At 46.2% G+C, this 18,644-nt stretch overlaps 1 protein-coding gene across 2 annotated transcripts in view; it reads left to right on the top strand.

The window, feature by feature from the left end:
- Positions 1 to 18,644, top strand: part of LOC310833894 (transmembrane protein 132C-like) — a 251,125-nt gene that overhangs the window by 143,533 nt on the left and 88,948 nt on the right. For both annotated transcript variants that reach the window (XM_083717000.1, XM_083717001.1), the window contains exon 3: positions 4,938 to 5,084. In XM_083717000.1, the coding sequence (XP_083573126.1) occupies positions 4,938 to 5,084 (147 nt within the window). The remainder of the gene's footprint in view (positions 1 to 4,937; positions 5,085 to 18,644) is intronic.

The raw sequence follows: 18,644 nt of genomic DNA, 5'->3' as shown, positions 1-18,644 counted from the left end.
AAAAGTCTGGTAGTTGTTGTTCTCTTTGACATCTGGTGGGAGGGTGTTCCACAGGGCGGGTGCCACTACCGAGAAGGCCTTCTGCCTGGTTCCCTGCAACTTGGCTTCTCGCAGTGAGGGAACCTCCAGAAGGCCCTCGGCGCTGGACCTCAGTGTCTGGGTAGAACGATGGGGGTGGAGACGCTCCTTCAGATATACTGGACTGAGGCCATTTAGAGCTTTAAAGGTCAGCACCAACACTTTGAATTGTGCTCGGAAACGTACTCAGAAGATCCTCAGTTCAAGCCCCCGCTTCTCCAAGTAGGGCTGCAAATGAAAGCTGTCTAGAGAGTGTAGACAAACACTCATCTCAATGGACCAATGGCTTGACTGAGAATAAGGCAGCTTTCCCTGTTCTTGTGGTTGGCCAAAGAGGATGCCTTTGTAATACTACTGCTGCTGCGGCTGCTGAGTTGGCTTAAGAAAATAAGCACAGAAACCCAGACATCTTTCAGTTCCTGGCCTACTTCCACCTCATCTGTTGACATTGTTATATAAAACTGCGAGAGGGAAAGAGAGATACTGCGGAGGGAGGAGAGAGTGCTGCAGATTATAATTCCACATATTTATTTAGAAGCTCGAGTCTTTGGGGCATTCCAGCCGCCCATTCCAGCACTAAGTGCCATCACTGCATTGATTTTCCCTTACTCTGGATAACCTACTTTACTCCTGGACTCTTCCTGCCTCCAGAAAGCCATTATATAATGTCTCTCTCTGTGTGTGTATGTAAAGGCAGGTTGCTTTCCCCAAAATGTTTGATACGGTGGGTTAATTAACAGAATGGCTCTGTCACCAGAGTTGTTTATTCCTCTTGCTGTTCTTGTATCTTTTTTCCTCCCCCTCTTTTAAATTTTTGTCCTCCAGTCCTGGATTGTGCTACTAACCTTGTCCAACGAAAACGTCCTCCCTAATCATCCACAAAGCCAGCTCGTACCTCTGCCGGGCTTCACGGTGGAAAGAGCAATCTCCAACTCCTGGGGAAATTGTAGCCTCTTCCCTCCCCCCCATACAAACTCCAATTGCAAGTGACAACGGATCTCTCTGAGGCAGCACAGGGGCAGACAATGTGTGAGATGTCTGGATGGAAGAAAGTGGTTGGTGGGGAGGGTCCATGTCAGTAGACATTTCAGCAGATTCCTCTCGTGTGCCGCATGTTTCGCTGTATAAGACGCACCAGACCACCAAACGCACCTAGTTTTTGGAGGAGGAAAACAAGAAAAAAAATATTCTGAATCTCAGAAGCCAGAACAGCAAGATGGATTGCTGTGCAGTGAAAGCAGCAATCCCTCTTGCTGTTCTGGCTTCTGGGATAGTTACGCAGCTTGCATTCACTCCATAAGACGCACACACATTTCCCCTTACTTTTTAGGAAGGAAAAAAATACGGTATCTGCTTTTTAGGAGAGCAAAAAATACGGTATCTGCTGCTACTCAACATCTTAGAACGTGAAGAAGAGCCCTGATGGATCAGAATAAAGACCTTTCTGGCCCAGGGATAGCCAGTGTCCAGATGGGAGAAGGGCTCAGTGTTAGTGATAGAGCCTTGCAAGCAGAAGATCCCAGGTTCAAATCTTTGGCATCTCCAGGTAAGGTTGGAAGAGACACCTGCCTGAAATACTGGAGAGCCAATCGGTGTAGGTAATACTGAACTAGATGGACTTAGTAGAAGGTGTGGACTCCAACTCCCATCAGCCCTCAGCCAGCCAGCCATTAGGGTCAATGGTTAGGAAGAGCTGGAAGTCCTGGAGGACCCCCATGCAGGTTACCCAATCAAGTCTACCCATCTTGTTTCCAACAGCTTCCTGTTTCTGGAGGGTGCCATGTTTACTACCACAGACTAGGCTGCATTCACACTACAGCTTATTCCATTTGCCTGATGTTTCCCTGTTAGTTTATGCATTAATTTGAGATTTCATACAATGTAAGAGCCACGTCAGGAAAACTGATAGAACGTAGTGTATTATTTGGTACTCGTTTCTGTGCTGCTTAATTCCAGGTGGGGGGGGGGTTCCATCTGCACACCCCTTAGAATGGAAAATCACAGGAGTGAAGTGACAAAAACTGGAGGTTGTATAAGGGCATGCAGTTATTTCTGGCTGCTTTCATGAGGGAACAGAAGCACATATGTGGGGCGGTGAGCAAGTAGCAACGTCATCCAATGATGTTCATTGTTTTGTCACACCACACCCACTGAGGTAAATGAAATATAGTGTGGCATGTCAGTATATCATAGAATCATAGAAGTGTAGAATTGGAAGGGACCCCAAACATCATCTAGTCCAACCTAGTGCAAAGCAGGAATCTCAACTAATGCATCTTTGACAGGTGGGCATCCAGCCTTTGCTTAAAAACCTCCCAGTGAAGGGGAATCCATCACCTTCCAATGGAGTCTGGTCTACTGTCAAACACCTCTTATTGTCAGAAAGTTCTTCCTGGTGTTTAGTTGGTTTGGGTCCTACATCCTGGAGCAGGGAAAAACAAGCTTGCTCCCTTTTCCATATGATGGTCCTTGAGATATTTGAAGATGGCCAGCTTATCTCCTCTCAGTCTCTTCTTTTCCAGGCTAAACATACCCAACTCCCTCAACCGTTCCTCATAAGGCTTGGTTTCCAGACCCCTGATCATCTTGGTCATCTTCCCTTTATTGGGATGCTATACTTCTGTTGATATAGCCCTCCTCTGCATATGTTCCAACTGGTCAATATCCTTAAATTGTGGCACCCAGAACTAGACACAGGACTCCAGGTGTGATCTGACCAAGGCAGAATAGAGTGGTACCTTCATTGGGATGCCATACTTCTGTTGATAATGGCCAGAAAGCCACAGTTCCATAATGCAGCCAGTATTGTAGCGTTAAATGAATGCCAGAAAACATGAAAGAACCACTGGCGCTGCAATCAGAAAAGCCAACACAGTATTCCCCATATCCGAATGCAACCCTGGTCTATCCTGTCTCCCACACTAGCCATCACACTAGCCAACCAGGGCAAGAAGAGAATATCCCCTGCCATGCTTTTATTTTAATCACAGCACCTGGAGTTCAATGGGATCCTGCTTCTTCACAAATGAGGTTCCATATAGGTAATAGGCATTGATTAGCCCATGCTCTATGAATTTGTCTAATTTCCTTTTGGCACAGGGGTGGCTAGCCTGGGCCTCCCTTCAGATGCTGTTGAGGCCAAAGTCTCCTCAGTCCCAGCCAGCATGTCCAATGGATAGGGATGATGAGAGCTACACTCCTGCCACAGCTGGAGGGAGGCAGGATAGCTACCCCCTGTTCCCATGCCATTGTACATGAATTGGCTCAGATGTGGGACCTCCTTGTTTGGAAATTGCTTGGCTTCTTTTCAGGCTAATTCAATGAAGGTCACAGGGCACTGGTCCTCCATTTTTGATTGTTTGGGAACTGGTGAAAGGACTGCCTCCTGTGGATCCCTGTAGTGTTTACAAGCAGGCATAATAATGCAGTGAGGAGTAAGCAAAGAGAGGTTTCCTTAGCAAGAAAAGAAAGGGAAAAGGCGCTCAGTTTGTTCTATTGATGAGCTTCTCTGTGTAAGGACTGCCAGGAAGTCAAAAAACAAAGTATAAAAGTCAATTAACAATTAACAGCTAGCGACCTGCCCTGGATGCTTCTCACAGAACTTGCCCAGAGTGTTTCTTATAACATAGATAAGAAAATGCTGATAAGTTCTCAGTGAGTTGGTAAGTTTCAAGTGGAGAAAGGAAAAATTACTTCCCTGAGCAGCAATTAAAGTCCATTAAAGTCCTGGGGAGCTCCAAAGCCTGCTTTCTGAACCAACGCCATCTTGCATTTGTCTCTAACTTGTCCTGTGCCATTGTGCTTCAGATTGCTCATTGCTTGATGGTCTGATTGGCTTCCCAAAAGCCTCTGGTTGGCCTCTCTAAGAAACAGGGTGCTGGGAAAAGCCTAGGCTAGGCAAGGTGATGCTCTCTGGATGTTGTTAGACTCCCATCAACTCCAGCCAGCAACATCTGGAGGACACCATGTTGGTTAACCTTGAACTAGACAGACTTTTGGCAATATCTTCCAGGCCAGGACTCTTTGTCAGGGTGGAGTGTAATGCCGTTCAAAATGGTGGCTTCCTTATTTGTTTTCCCTGAATTCCTCTTTCCCTGTCACACAACAGGAAAGACTTCCGAGCTCATTAGAAGTCACTTCCAGTTCACTCTCATATAACATGGATTCCCTCTTCTGATCGTTTTAGTAAAGGTACCTGTATTTCTGTTATGTATCTTACAGAAGGAACTGCTTCATTTGACCATTTTAGAAGTATTTCACAACCCTGACCTTCAGGCTTATTCTTAGGTTCCTATACAGGTGTGTGTTTGTGTGTGCCGGGGTGTGTGTATACCTTGCCAGATTGCAATATTATTGTGACTCCCCTGCTCAGCGCCTGAGGGCCCCAGTCCTGCCACTTACCACCGGGCCCAGGGCGGGGCCTGACAGGCCTATAAGAAAATGCTGCTGTGGCTACCACCCAGGAGGACTCCCCTGTTCTGTGCCTGAGGGCCCCAGCCCCGCCACTCACCACCTGGCCTAGGGTGGGGCCTGATGGGCAGAGAGGGCTTCGTTTTGTTTTGTTTTGTTTTTGTTTTTTGTTTAAATTGCTGTTATTTTTTTACCTATGTCATTTTAAACTGTAATATTAACTGCTGTATTCTTAGCTTTAGATTTTGATTTATGTGAAAATTGTTTCCCATTTGGTTGTGTATTTTTTTTATGTGGTTTATTTATTGTTTACGACTTTTGTAATTATGTAAATGTTTTTCTGCTGTAAGCCGCCTTGAGCATTGGTTTTTAACTGTGGAAAGGCGGCATACAAATAAAAAATGATGATGACGATGACGACGATGACTGCAATTCTTTTTTCCCAATAGGGCAAAGGTAAAGAAAGGAGTCAATATCCTGAGTGCAAAGGCAAGTGACCCAAGGCAGTGGGACGTGACGCAGAACGTAGGAAATGGTGGGAAACACTCGACCACAACAGTGATGTGTCAGAGAATAATGCAGAGTCCAAGGAGCAGGTGAGTTGGTGCCATTGCCGTGGGACATGAGGCTCCCATCGTCTCGGTTTGATAACCACATAACATGTGAAAAGGCTTTGATTCTGATCAAGCTATTATTCCACATAGTCAATAGGATGCTCGCCAGCTGGGCCTTAGAATCATAGAATCATAGAGTTGGAAGAGACCACAAGGGCCATCGAGTCCAACCCCCTGCCAAGCAGGAAACACCATCAGAGCACTCCTGCCATATGGTTGTCAAGCCTCTGCTTAAAGACCTCCAAAGAAGGAGACTCCAGCACACTCCTTGGCAGCAAATTCCACTGTCGAACAGCTCTTAATGTCAGGAAGTTCTTCCTAATGTTTAGATGGAATCTTCTTTCTTGTAGTTTGGATCCATTGCTCCGTGTCCGCTTCTCTGGAGCAGCAGAAAACAACCTTTCTCCCTCCTCTATGTGACATCCTTTTATATATTTGAACATGGCTATCATATCACCCCTTAACCTCCTTTTCTCCAGGCTAAACATGCCCAGCTCCCTTAGCCGTTCCTCATAAGGCATCGTATCCAGGCCTTTGACCATTTTGGTTGCCCTCCTCTGGACACGTTCCAGTTTGTCAGTGTCCTTCTTGAACTGTGGTGCCCAGAACTGGAAACAGTACTCCAGGTGCTCTGACCAGAGCAGAATACAGTGGCACTATTACTTCCCTTGATCTAGATGCTATACTCCTATTGATGCAGCCCAGAATTGCATTGGCTTTTTTAGCTGCCGTGTCACACTGTTGGCTCATGTCAAGTTTGTGGTCAGCCAAGACTCCTAGATCCTAGGAGCCTTTTGTCTGATCCAGCAGGGACCTTCTTATATTTTTCATGGAACTTCATTGCATAGAGGCAGTGTCTCTCTGAAGTGGGAAATGGCTGAAGACCAGCATCTAGAGAGGGCTGTGGCCTTCACAGCTTGCGTTGGAGCTTCCTGAAGGCATCTGTTGAACGAACATGAGATACCTGTTTCTCCCTCTCTGGTAATGCTAGAATTTGGGGCCATCCAATGAAGGTGAATGTTGGAAGATGCAGGACAGGCAAACAAAGCACTGCTTTATACAGTGTATAGTTAAACTATGGAGTTCATTCCCACAAGATGTAGCAACGGCCACCAACTTGGATGGTTTTAAAAGAAGAGTAGACAAGCTCAAGGAAAGATAACATTCCCAGTGGCTCCCTTGCACTCAGGTTCTGTTTGCGTGGCGATTCCCGCCCCCCCCCCCCACCAGTTGGAATAAATAAAGAGACAGGACACCAAAATTTTAGGTTAATGGGCGAAAAATGGCTACAACTTTATTGGTTACAGGTAAGAGCGGTATTGGCTTTAGGCATTGGTCCTATCAGACTATCCGGTATGAGAACCGGAAGGGTTAACCAGCAGGGGGAGCCCCTGAGATGCACATCCCTAGCCTCTCCCCGAGGGGTCACCGCTTGGGTGCGCGCTTTAGGCCCTAGCCTCCATAGGTTTCGGACGAGGCAACGCCCCTGGAATCCTTTATCGGACTACCCTTAAATATTTGGGGGAGGTGATGGCGCTCCTCCCCCCGACTCATCTGCATAACAATGCCCCTACCAATGCCTAACCGCCAAGCCAAAGGCGTTGTGACGATTTGCTACGAGGTAGGTGAAAAAACCAAATGGCTTTTAAATCAATGCAAATTAGCCAAGTGGAACAATTCCTACCAGGCCCCTTGCGGCGACCAACCGAGGTCCATAGCAAAATCCGAAGGGAAACCTAAAGGGAGGGTGGGTGGGAAACCGCAGCTGGGGCGAGGAAGGAAAGGGGAGATCCCAGGCCGCGCCAACCTTAAGTGGCCCAAGCCGATTGGCTGGCCCTGGGGCTGACGTGGCCAGCCCCGCGCAGATGTTGGTGGGCATGAGCCCGCAACACCTCCCCTTATGTCGGGAGTGGCTTTGTGAGTTTCCCTTTGGCATCTGGTTGGCTGCTCTGAGAACAAGATACCGGACCCTTGGCTATTCTTATGTGAGAAACAGGATCTTTGATCTAACCCAACATAACATCTTTACTCTCTGTAAAGGAGAACCTGCGTATCATAAATGACCATTTTGCTAAACAGAAAAAATGCATGCTTTTAGGATTTGAACTTAGTGTAAATATGAACTTTAGGATTTGAACTTTAGTTAAGTGGTAGAGCCTTAAATGCAGAAGGTCACAGATTCAATCTCTGGCATCTCCAGGTAGGGCCTGGAGAAGATTTTAAGTCTGTAATCTTGGAGAGCTACTGCCAGAAAGGATAGCATCAATGGTATAAGGCAATTTACTATGGTTAGTGGTGGGTGAGTGTGTTAGCAAAGAGTCCTCTTGTTCTTCAAATGGCTTTGCAGAACGTTGGTTTGTTTGGCTCCGTTGCTCTGATCTTACATTTCTTGAGAGAGATGTTCTCATTGCTGGTTGGTCTATCACTTTTCCAATGAGCTCTTCCTGTATTACATGTTAGCATAGGGCCATTGTGCAAAATAAAGCTCTTTGGGGGGCACAGGAAGAGGAGGGTAATATCAATCTATCACTCTCCCCCCACAATTTGCAAATGAGAAGAAAGTGGATTTGATTGTGCATTAGGAAAGCATGTGCAGAAAAAAAAATGCCTTGAAGCCTTTTCTCTCTCTCTCTCTCTCTCTCTCTCTCTCTCTCTCTCTCTCTCTTTAAAACACGCAAGTAGCACCATTTAATATATGCTGAAACCCTGATCAGTTTATTTATAGTGCAATTCTGTGGGGCGTGGGCAAAGGTCTCAAACCGTTTTCTTTCTTTCTTTTTGGCTACAGATGGTACCTAATTCTATCCCAGGCGGGAGGAGGGGACCCTGTTGCAAAGCCTTCATTAACTGCACTACTCATCCAGATGCATGCTCCTTGTTTCGCTTCTCTTCCTTTCTGCCAGGTGGCTTTATGATTCTTCCCCTGCTGTGTTGCGCACTGATGGGTACAGGCCTAGTGCCAGTGTTGGGCATCCTTGAGTAGTTGCTGCAGCCCCCAACCCTGGCTGAACCCTGCTTGGGTGCATGCCCAGCCCCATTTTTCCAGCTCTCGTTTTCTAGTGCTCCAGTGTGCATGGGGACGGCTCAAAGCTGCCATTAATAAATTTCTGGCAATGCCCTAGAACAGGGGTCAGCAATCTTTTTCAGCCATGGGCCGGTCCACCGCCCCTCAGACCATGTCGTGGGCCAGACTATATTTTGGAAAAAAATATGAACAAATTCCTATGCCCCGCAAATAACCCAGAGATGCATTTTAAATAAAAGCACACATTCTACAGTCATACCTCATGTTACGTCCGCTTCATGTTACGTTCTTTCAAGTTACATCCCGCATTTGTACATTTCCTTTTGGACATTACCCTTTACCTCTTACAGAGCATCTTTGAAACCCACCAGAGTTATCTGATCATCAATTAGATTTTCCAGATATTTTGTGAAACTTTCCCAGTCTTTGACAAACCTCTGATCCTTTATGTATCTGATTTTTCCTGTCAACCTGTCCATCTCCGCATATTCTAATAATTTCGATCTCCAATCCTCCAATGACGGTATACCCTCTAATTTCCAATCTCACTTTGAAACATTATACAAAAGGCTGCACGAAAATAACAGTAACCCAGCATAACACAAACTTTCTGAAACTATGTCATCATGCCAGTTCTGCAGCTCAGATAATAATTAACTGCTAAAGGCCACTTCAGAATGCACGATGCTGTAAGGGAACCTCCAGAGGTTATTGCACTACAACTCCCATCAGCCCTTGGAGCAAGCATGGCCAATGACCAAGAATGATGAAGGCTTGGGCTTGCGTTTTGGGAGCCACTGCTAAAAAGGCCCTGTTCTGCATGCTCCCTTATTTATTTAGTTTTTTTTATGCAAGCTTCAGGGAGCTCTCCCCTCTATCCAGCAACAACAACAACAACAAAATGTCAATACCTCAATATTCTTTTTCAGTGCCCCCTTTTCCTGCTCTTTTTCAGTCGCCATTCACCCCCTAAGTTCTCTGTCAGAGGGTTTGATATCTGATAACCTTTCCAACTTGGATTAAATTCTGAGCTCGGAAAGATATCCAGGTTTTGAAGCAAACACACTGCACCCCAACACACAAACACACACACACACACAGAGAGAGAGAGAGAGAGAGAGAGAGAGAGAGAGAGAGAGATTTTTAAAGGCATTCCATGCCTGGTTAGCAACAGGGATGCGAGAGTGGGTGCAACAAACCTCTGACATTCTGGGGACAGAGAAAACATCTGTTGTTGTGAGCAGCTTACAGCCTCTATCTGACCACAAAGGATCTCATTTCCATTAGTAGGATTTGCAATAGAGAGTTTGCAATACAAGCAAAGGGCAGAGGACCAAAAAGGGAAAGAAGAAGAAAACATTTTGGGAGTCTGCCAAAAGGGGGGGGAGCATAGATATCCTTGAAAAGGAAGCCAGGGCTTTCATGGGCAATGTCAAGTATAGTTACATCCTCAGTAAAAACAATAAGCAGGCTGTCACGTCATCGTCCCTGCTACACACAAATAAACACACTTGATGAAATCTACTTAGATAAATAGAACTGCAAATCTCTTTGAGCTGTATCCAGCTAAACTACACTCTCAGGAGAACTAATGGATCCAAGTGAGTCAATGTCCATTACTTTTGATGGGTCTACTCTGAGTAGGACAACTTTTGGAGACAACCTTTTGTCATTGTTATACAGTGAACAGGGCTATATGTCTTCAGGAAATGCACAGAATTTAGCTTGCTCAAAATGTCTGCTTTTTTTTAAAAAAAAGCACAAACACATGTTTCTAGACCTTATGGGCTGTGAAGCAGGTGAAGGGAACCTTGGGCTCTCCATATCAGGGCCATCTTTACCTAGGGGTAAAGGTGTGCGGGGCACCTGGGGGCCAAATTCGGGTGGGGGCACATCTTGTGACTCCGTAGCGTCAAATATTCCCGATGAGTCAGGAAACAAAAGCAGTTTTTCTGCTGCATCGTCATTACAGGTGAGCGATTTCCCCTCTAAAAAGAGGTCAACAACTTTGGCTTCCCCCCTCCCAGAAAAAGCTCAATAAAAGTTAATTTGGGGGCACTGAGCCTCAGCCCAGTATACCTGAAGCAGCATCTCCATCCCCATCATTCAACCCAGACACTGAGGTCCAGCGCTGAGGGCCTTCTGGCAGTTCCCTCGCTGCGAGAAGCCAAGTTACAGGGAACCAGGCAGAGGGCCTTCTCGGTAGTGGCACCCGCCCTGTGGAACACCCTCCCACCAGATGTCAAAGAGAACAACAACTACCAGACTTTTAGAAGACATCTGAAGGCAGCCCTGTTTAGGGAAGCTTTTAATGTTTGATGCATTACTGTATTTTAATATTTTTTTTGGAAGCCACCCAGAGTGGCTGGGGAAGCCCAGCCAGATGGGCGGGGTATAAATAATATGATGTTGTTGTTGTTGTTGTTGTTGTTGTTGTTGTTGTTGTTGTTGTTGTTGTTCTCTTTGCACCCTGGCAGAGCATATGCTAAAGACAGCCCTGCTCCATATGCTGCTGACTACAACACCCATCCAGCCAGAACATTTGCCATGCTTGCTGGGGCTGATGGGAGTATAGCTCAGCAAAATCGGGATGGGGCAGTAAAGATTCCCCCACCCCTGCTGTAAAGATGAGAGAGCCTCTAGCATAGCTCCTTTTCATGACTAGTCAGACACAATGGCAGAAGCCATATTTGAATATGGTTTAGCACATTCAGTCCCTGTTCATCTTTACAAAGGGATGTATATCTTTTTGGAAGGGTTTACAAGTTTAAATGTTTTGACTGACTACAAAGTGGCCTTTTTAGCCAAACAACAGGGGTGAGGGTTTGTTTGTTTGTTTTTTTAAAAAAGTTTACTTACTCAATTTGTATACCACCCTTTCATCCATAGATCTGAGGGCAGTTGACAGCATTAAAATGCAAAACAAAAACACAACATACATAAGAAAATCAAGAACACCCCCCATCAATAAACCCCCTCCCCCTTCCTTTTGGCTTCTCTCTCTCTCTCCCCCCCCCCCCATGCCGAATTACTTTTGCGGCCTACTTGGTATGGAAGGTTGCGCCGCTCTGCTCCCGTTTGTCAGTCTTCCTTTGGCCATGCCACACAGCAGGCCTTCAGAACATTGCCAAGGGTAGTTTGGAGCCCTATCTGCACAGAACAGAGATATTTTATCAAACTAATTTAATTTGGCACAGGACGGCAGTCCCCAAATGGGATCTTTCTGGGTCATTGCTTCTCCCAAAGTAGCTTGGCAGTGGCATTTGTTCCATAGAGCAACATGTTGCTGCTCTTAGGTAAAGGTAAAGGTACCCCTGCCTGTACGGGCCAGTCTTGCCAGACTCTGGGGTTGTGCGCCCATCTCACTCAAGAGGCCAGGGGCCAGCGCTGTCCGGAGACACTTCCGGGTCACGTGGCCAGCGTGACATCGCTGCTCTGGCGAGCCAGAGCCGCACACGGAAACGCCGTTTACCTTCCCGCTGGGAAGCGGTCCCTATTTATCTACTTGCACCCGGAGGTGCTTTCGAACTGCTAGGTTGGCAGGCGCTGGGACCGAGCAGCGGGAGCGCACCCCGCCGCAGGGATTCGAACCGCCGACCTTTCGATCGGCAAGTCCTAGGTGCTGAGGCTTTAACCCACAGCGCCACCTGCGTCCCCGTTGCTGCTCTTACTGTTGTTTAAAAGATGAATAATATCTATAACAATATCATTAACAATATCATCACCAATGCCAATACTATCAAGAACAACAGTATACTAATAAAATTAATGACATTAACCATAGGGATAACAACAGCAACAGAAATGTATGTTTAGTTCAGGATTCCCAGATTGAAATTCCCGTCCGCAATCACAGGAGTGGAAAAGGAGAGAAAGTCACCTCTCAAACCCAGCTCTTGTCACATAGAAACCAAGGACATGTCCTAATTCAACATTCCAACCCAACATTCTCCTACATGGTGACATCTCTAGATGTATTTGACTCCAACTCCCATCATGCCCGGATATCTGCCACACTGGCAAAGGCTGGTGGGAGTTGAGTCCAACAACATCTGGTGGGTACCGTTGAGGAACACTCTCTGACCACTGCACAATGCTGGTTCTCATTGTGTAAGATATTTATATTGGAGAGAGAGAGAGAGCATGCTAAAACACACTTGCTTTCCTAATCTCACTGACCACTACAAGCTAGATAATTTCACGGGACAAATCAGGTAATTACAAACTTCTGCGACACTGCTAATTCCAGTGTGCTTTGATCAAACAGCCACAGGAATTTGACTCTGTCGCCTGGCGTCGAAACCAATCTGTTGCTGTTGCTGGTGCACAATTCTTTCCACAACCTTCCTCTCTAATGAGCTGCCCGTGGTAGCTAGGTTATCCATTAAAAACTCTTGTGTCCTGAAAAAGGTTTTTCAGAGTGACCCTTGTGTGATGTTTTTAAAAAGGACATAGCTGCATAAACTTTCCAGTGCCCCTCACCCAATCTCAGTTTGCATGTTTGATCAGCTTCAGAGGAGAAGCACTTGCCTACTGACTGAGGAAATGTAGGGAAGGAAGGGCAAAATGATGCATAGCTAAGATGAGGCAAGGTTTCTCTCCCAAAGTATCTTACAAACAGGAACATCTGCTGAAACTCATAAACAGCTGACTTCAGCAGCAGAACATCACACTGTTGCCCAATTTGGCTTTCGACAGTGGAGAGAAGTGATAAATCAACCAGGCAATAAAGCATGAGAGAATTGGGGGGGGGGGGGAATCACAAGATAAAGCAAATAAAATCCCCATTAGTATTCACTAAGCTTCACTTCCCAGACTTTTCTAGACCCATACGTCACTGTCAACTGCAAAATCTCACATCTATCAGAGTTTAGGTTCCATCCTGTTGGGAATTCAAAATGGCAGTGCGGGTCCATCCCTAGACTTCTTCCTCTTCTCTCCAATGAACCAATGAACCTGTTTTGGTCTCCAGTCAGATACTTCACCAAGGAGGTTCTCAAATTGTGGTCCACAGGCCACTGGTGGCCCATGAACTCATTCAGAAGGTCCCTGGAAAGTTGGTGGAGCAGCTGAGAATATCTGCACTCGGATCTGACAACAGACACCAAGACAGTTTCTTTAAAGCAGGGTCAGATATACTGAACAGACTATAAACACCCTGGTCTAGGACCCATGATTTTCACTTTACAGCGCCGATGTAGTCTACTAATTTTTTTCCTAATTAAAGTATCCCTCTCTGGCGGGAAGGTAAACGGCGTTTCCCTGCGCTGCTCTGGTTCACCAGAAGCGGCTTAGTCATGCTGGCCACATGACCTAGAAGCTGTATGCCAGCTCCCTTGCCCTACAGAGTGAGATGAGTGTGGCAACCCCAGAGTCATCCGCTACTGGACCTAACGGTCAGGGGTCCCTTTACCTTTAGGTACTAGTTAAAATGGTCCTTCTCATTGGCCTGGCTTAGGGCCTGTGGTTTTCATAATAATACAGTACTGATGTTGATGATGCTGGCCCTGAAAAAAATAGATGTTTTAAATGTTCTGCTCAGAACCCCACCAATTTTCAGTAGCCTACCAGTACAAAAGTTTGAGAATCACTGGTCTAGTACACAGGGCCCAGCTAGAGCATAGAAAATATGTATCTAGGCCCAGCTTCAGCTGAGCACCTGCAATTGCCCCATCCTTCTTTCCTGTTATATCTGAGAAAGGGCTCAATGGACTTGGTTTGTTTTCTACCACTTACTCAAATGTTCTCTCTTGTTCCTTGCACACATTTAAACACAGGATTTATAATCATGAGCAAAGTGGGTTTTAAGTAGCACCTCATTGATTTTTGTTAGTTTCCATGCTCCAAATTAATGGACTGAGACCACATTGCTTGTGATCAGAGCAGCAGGGATTCAATCAATGAGACTACTGTGATGCATGAGGGAAGGACTTCAGTCTCAGAATACATCCAGGTGTCAGGCGTGTATAAAGAGCACATCCAATGTAGGAGGCATATTTAGTTATACTGTAGCAGGGATGGCAAACTTGTGGTCCTATTGCCATTGCTGGATGTACTATTCATAGCTGTCAACCGTCCCTTATTTGGCGGGAAAGTCCCTTATCCCAGCCCCGTGTCCCGCTGCTGTCCCTTATTGATGATGTCCCTTAAATTTCCCAGGTTTCAAAGGAAGCAGCTCCTCTCCCTCCCTCCCTGCCGGTCAGGGAGGAGGGAGACTCCAACTGTGTTGCTTGGCTGTGTTGCTCACCCAATAAGGAGTCTAAGAATGACTGGGGGGTGGAGCTTGCATGCATTGTGCCGATCAAATCGGCTGCGTTGCCTGGGGACTCGCCTTTGCTCAGCGCTTCCCAGCGGAGAGGTGATGGTGGTTTTCCTTGCTGCATCCCCTTTGCTGGGTTGCTGTGCTGTGGGAACCACCACTTGAGGCTTCGTTTGGCTGCTGGCTGGGCATTCTGCCTTTGGCTCAGAGGGGCTCAGAAGTCAAACATACCTGTGCTCTGAAAATCCCTTATTTTGGCTGCTGATCCCTTATTTCCGAGGCTGCTGGTCCCTTATTTTCAAATCTGAAAGTTGACAGCTATGGTACTATTCCATCAGTCCCAACCAGTGTATATCCTCCAACACGTGTTTTGGGGCTCCATGCTCTCATGCAAGGTTGCAATCTTTCACTCCCCCCCCCATGCACCCACACAAACATAAACAGGCTCTTCTCTTAAGCCCTCCAATCCCATCTCTTGGTCAGTGGCTCATTATTGTTCCCTCCTGTTGATCTACTTTAAAAATAATGAAGGGATGGCAAACCTCTTTGTCTACGTCAAAATATAATTGCAATTTCTATACTGAAGCCAGGAGGAGGGAAAATCAGTTACCTTTGCAAATCTGCCCATTCTACTCTTTTTCGTAAGCTACAATTATATGTGACGATAGTTCCCATTATCAAATGAGCAATACAGTGTAAGACCCCTTCTAAAGATTGCCCAGGGTAAATGTTAGCAGGTATCCTGGCTATGGCTTGACCCCACAGAAACACTATTTATGGGGCCCAAATAATGCAAATTTATTTTAGCCGCTTGACTCGCAGTCTGTTACCAGCATGCCTTTTTGTTCTAGACTTTCACACCTGCCCATGTGTACAAATCAAGGTTAAGCCATCTGCTGAGTTTCTTAAACACACCCATATTCTTTGCTCTGACACGATGAGGTCTCTATCTCCTCCTTGTTAACCCCAGTCATTTGCACAGGCAACACCTCCAATCTCACAGTTCCGTCTTGTACAACACAGCATAATGACCATTATTCATCAACTTGATGTTCTGGCTTAACAATACAAATCATGCTGAACTCATCCTTCCCTTTCAATTCCAAATCAATTTTCTGGGAGGAAATTGATTTGATTAGTGATCCATTTGCTTAGCCTGTTTCAAACGCTTAAAGGTTGTTAGGGTGACCTCTAGAGTCTCTTGTGAGTATTGTGATAAGTGTCTCTTCCTCTACATGGACTAATACAGGGTAAATCTACTTTACATAGTTAATTTTGCAGGTGAGCCCGCAGCAGTCAGTGAAGACAGTATTGAACTAGATGGACCAGTGATCTGACTCATTATAAGGCAATTTCCTTTGTTCTTTGTAGAACACATAGCTCTGCCCACCAGCAGAGGGGAATGTTTGTGGGAGCTCAGGAGGAATTGATTTCCGGGTGTGAAAACGGCATCGGGCAGGGGGGATTTTGACAAATCGGCAAGCTGATGGAAAAAGCAGAGGAAACAGCTCCAAAAGCTCAACCATTTTGGTGGTTTCCTAAAAACAGCTCTTCTCCCAATATAATGGAAATGTGTTCTTCACTTTCACAGCCTGCAAACAGAATCTCAAGAGGAAAGCTTTTCTCCACCCTCCTCTGGCTATTCTTACCCAGGCAGCTCTCAGCCTCTTAAAAGGTATCAATCCCTTGTAAGGCTCTGACGTTTTGCTTGCTTCCAAAGTTTGTGACAGCTCAGATGGATCTCCTACATCTTGCATCTTAAACTTTGCATTGGGCTCCTGTTGGTGTGAGTCCCTTTAAGGCTTGCATGCACCCTGCTGGGCTGACTAGCCAGACTTTTGTGGGCCACTGACATGGGCCATTCATTATCTCCTGTAAAACCTTGGTGAGATATTAATCAAGCAGCAGGAGCTTCTTTCTGTGCAGTAATTGCTACTCTCCCTGCTATTCTATCTCTCTCCTCTACCCAGAAGCCCATGCATGGGAAGCAACATGCAGCCTGTCTCTTGCAGTGTTCCTGCAGTGCCACACATGCAAAGGGGAGGTTCAATCTCATTTGGAGCTTGTGAGAGCAACTTGGGTGTGTGGGTGGGCATCCTACCAAATCAGTGATGTTCGCGATTCCAAAGGTGAGGAGGGTGTGCTGAAGAAGAAGAGCACATTCTCGTGATTTTCAGTAGTGTCTCTATGGGCTCAGGAGGTCTGTGGTAGGGGCAGGAAAGGAATCAGACCTTCAGTTCCAATGCGGATGCGACATCCATCAACTTGGCAATTTCATAACCAGGATGCCTTTCAGGAGGTGACGTAGATGCTCTGTGGCAGCCCTTATTGTGCTGTCTGAATTTCAGCCTCAGATCAGTATTTTCACACTGTCAAATTATGAAACTGGGCCAAATAAACAGTGCTAGCAGCTCATCCATCATGGCTTCAATTTTGATGCTGGGAGGAAATGAGTAGCCTAATGCAGGACTCAAATACTTGAGTTTTTACATTGCTTTCCACCTGCGTTTCACTGTGAAATTTATGTGTTTGTGTGTGTGTGTTTTGGAGAATAAATGACCATCACTGACTGATGGATTTTAAAATATTTTTATTTTTATTATTACTATTATTTATTACATTTGTTTACCGCCCTTCATCTGTAGATGCAGCAAAAAAATATAAAAACTTAAAATTCATAATAAAAACAGAACAATAAGCCCCTCCCCCCAGCTCCCCCCCCCCCGAACATTTAAAAGGACTTTGGTCAGCCAAAACCCTGTTTGAAGAGGAACATTTTTGCCTGGAACCTAAAGGTGTATAATGAAGGTGCCAGGCAAATTTCCATGGGGAGAGCATTTCTATAATTTCTATAACTGTTTTTATTTGTTTCATTCCATATATGAATCATTTCCTGTGGAACACTTCAAATATTATATTCAGTTTTAGTCTTACTCGAAGTAAACCCTTTGAAATTAATGAACATGTCTAACTGAAGTCTATTGATTTCAGTGGTTATAATTATCAGTGGGTATAACTTGATTAGACACAACCCTTGAAGTCCGACATTGTATCTTCCTATTTGGTCCAGTAGTGGCTGGTAACCTTTGAGGAGGGCAGGGATACCAACAGTAGGTGGAGCAAAAGCAAATTACAGGCAGACCTACCCCTGACTCGCTATAAGTAAGATGGCAGCCAGATGGGGGCTGGCTAAGAACAGACTGTGCTTGGAAGGGCAGCCCTGCATTCGCCCCAATTGACCAGCCTCTACTGGCTGGATTGGACCCAATGCCTGTCCAGTGTTTCCCATCATGGCCACTCTGATATGCCTCTCTGATCCCCATAACGAGCGCATGAAGGCAATATCCATTCTTGACTGACTGCCTCTTGGGAAATGGCAGTCAGTGCTTCTGAACCACTCAATGGGCAGGTAAGATGGCCATTGGTCCATCCAGCTCAGGGTTGCCTACACCAGGGCTGAGGACCAGGATCCAGCCTGTGGGCCACATACTGACCTCCCCCACCCTCCACTGGCCATTTTGACAAATGGGTGGCGCTTCCCATATGTTAATAACTTAACATTGTTATGACATCAGGAATACAGGAGGCCGACTGCCTTATTCCAAACGAATCCAATGGTCCAGCTAGCTCAGAACTGTGTATACTGACTGACAGTGACTTTCAAGGGAGAGAGGCTCTCCAAGCGTTCCAGGAGATTGAACCAGAGGCCTTCTGCATGCAAAGCAGATGCTTTTCAGATTGAACCATGGCCTTTCCTAGTGACCCAACTAATTGGTGCCGACTGCAAGCCCTGCTTTCGGTGTTTGCAGGTATAATTTGGATTCAAGCCATGCCCTCAAATCAACACCCCCCACACCCTGCAGACAGGCAAAGGTGTCTGCAAAGCCAGCTTACAGGGTGTGGGATGTCGGTTTGTCGGCACAGGTAGAATGCAAAGTGTCAGGGAACTGCCATCGGAGCCAGAGGAGGAGGGAGGGCTCCAGAGGGATGCCGGAGAGCTTCCCAGGAGGGAAAGAGGCAGCCCATCTGCGGGGGAAGGAAATCAGCGTAGCATCAGTGGAGAAGGGGGGCAGATGGGGGAATCGGTGAGGAGGCTCCATGACTCCTCGCCGGAGACCAGCGGGGAGAGCATGGGTCCTCCACTGCCCACACCCTCCCTGCGCAGAAGACTTCCGCGCAGGGAGAATAGGCGGAGACTTGGCGTCAAAGAACTTCTTTGCTGGAAGAAGTTCAAGAAACGCCCACTGACGGATTCTGC

This window comes from Podarcis gaigeae, assembly GCF_964106915.1.
Source record: "Podarcis gaigeae genome assembly, chromosome: 16".
Lineage (NCBI taxonomy): Eukaryota > Metazoa > Chordata > Lepidosauria > Squamata > Lacertidae > Podarcis > Podarcis gaigeae.
The sequence above is the reverse complement of the archived record's forward strand: the minus strand, read 5'-3'. Positions and strand labels throughout refer to the sequence as shown.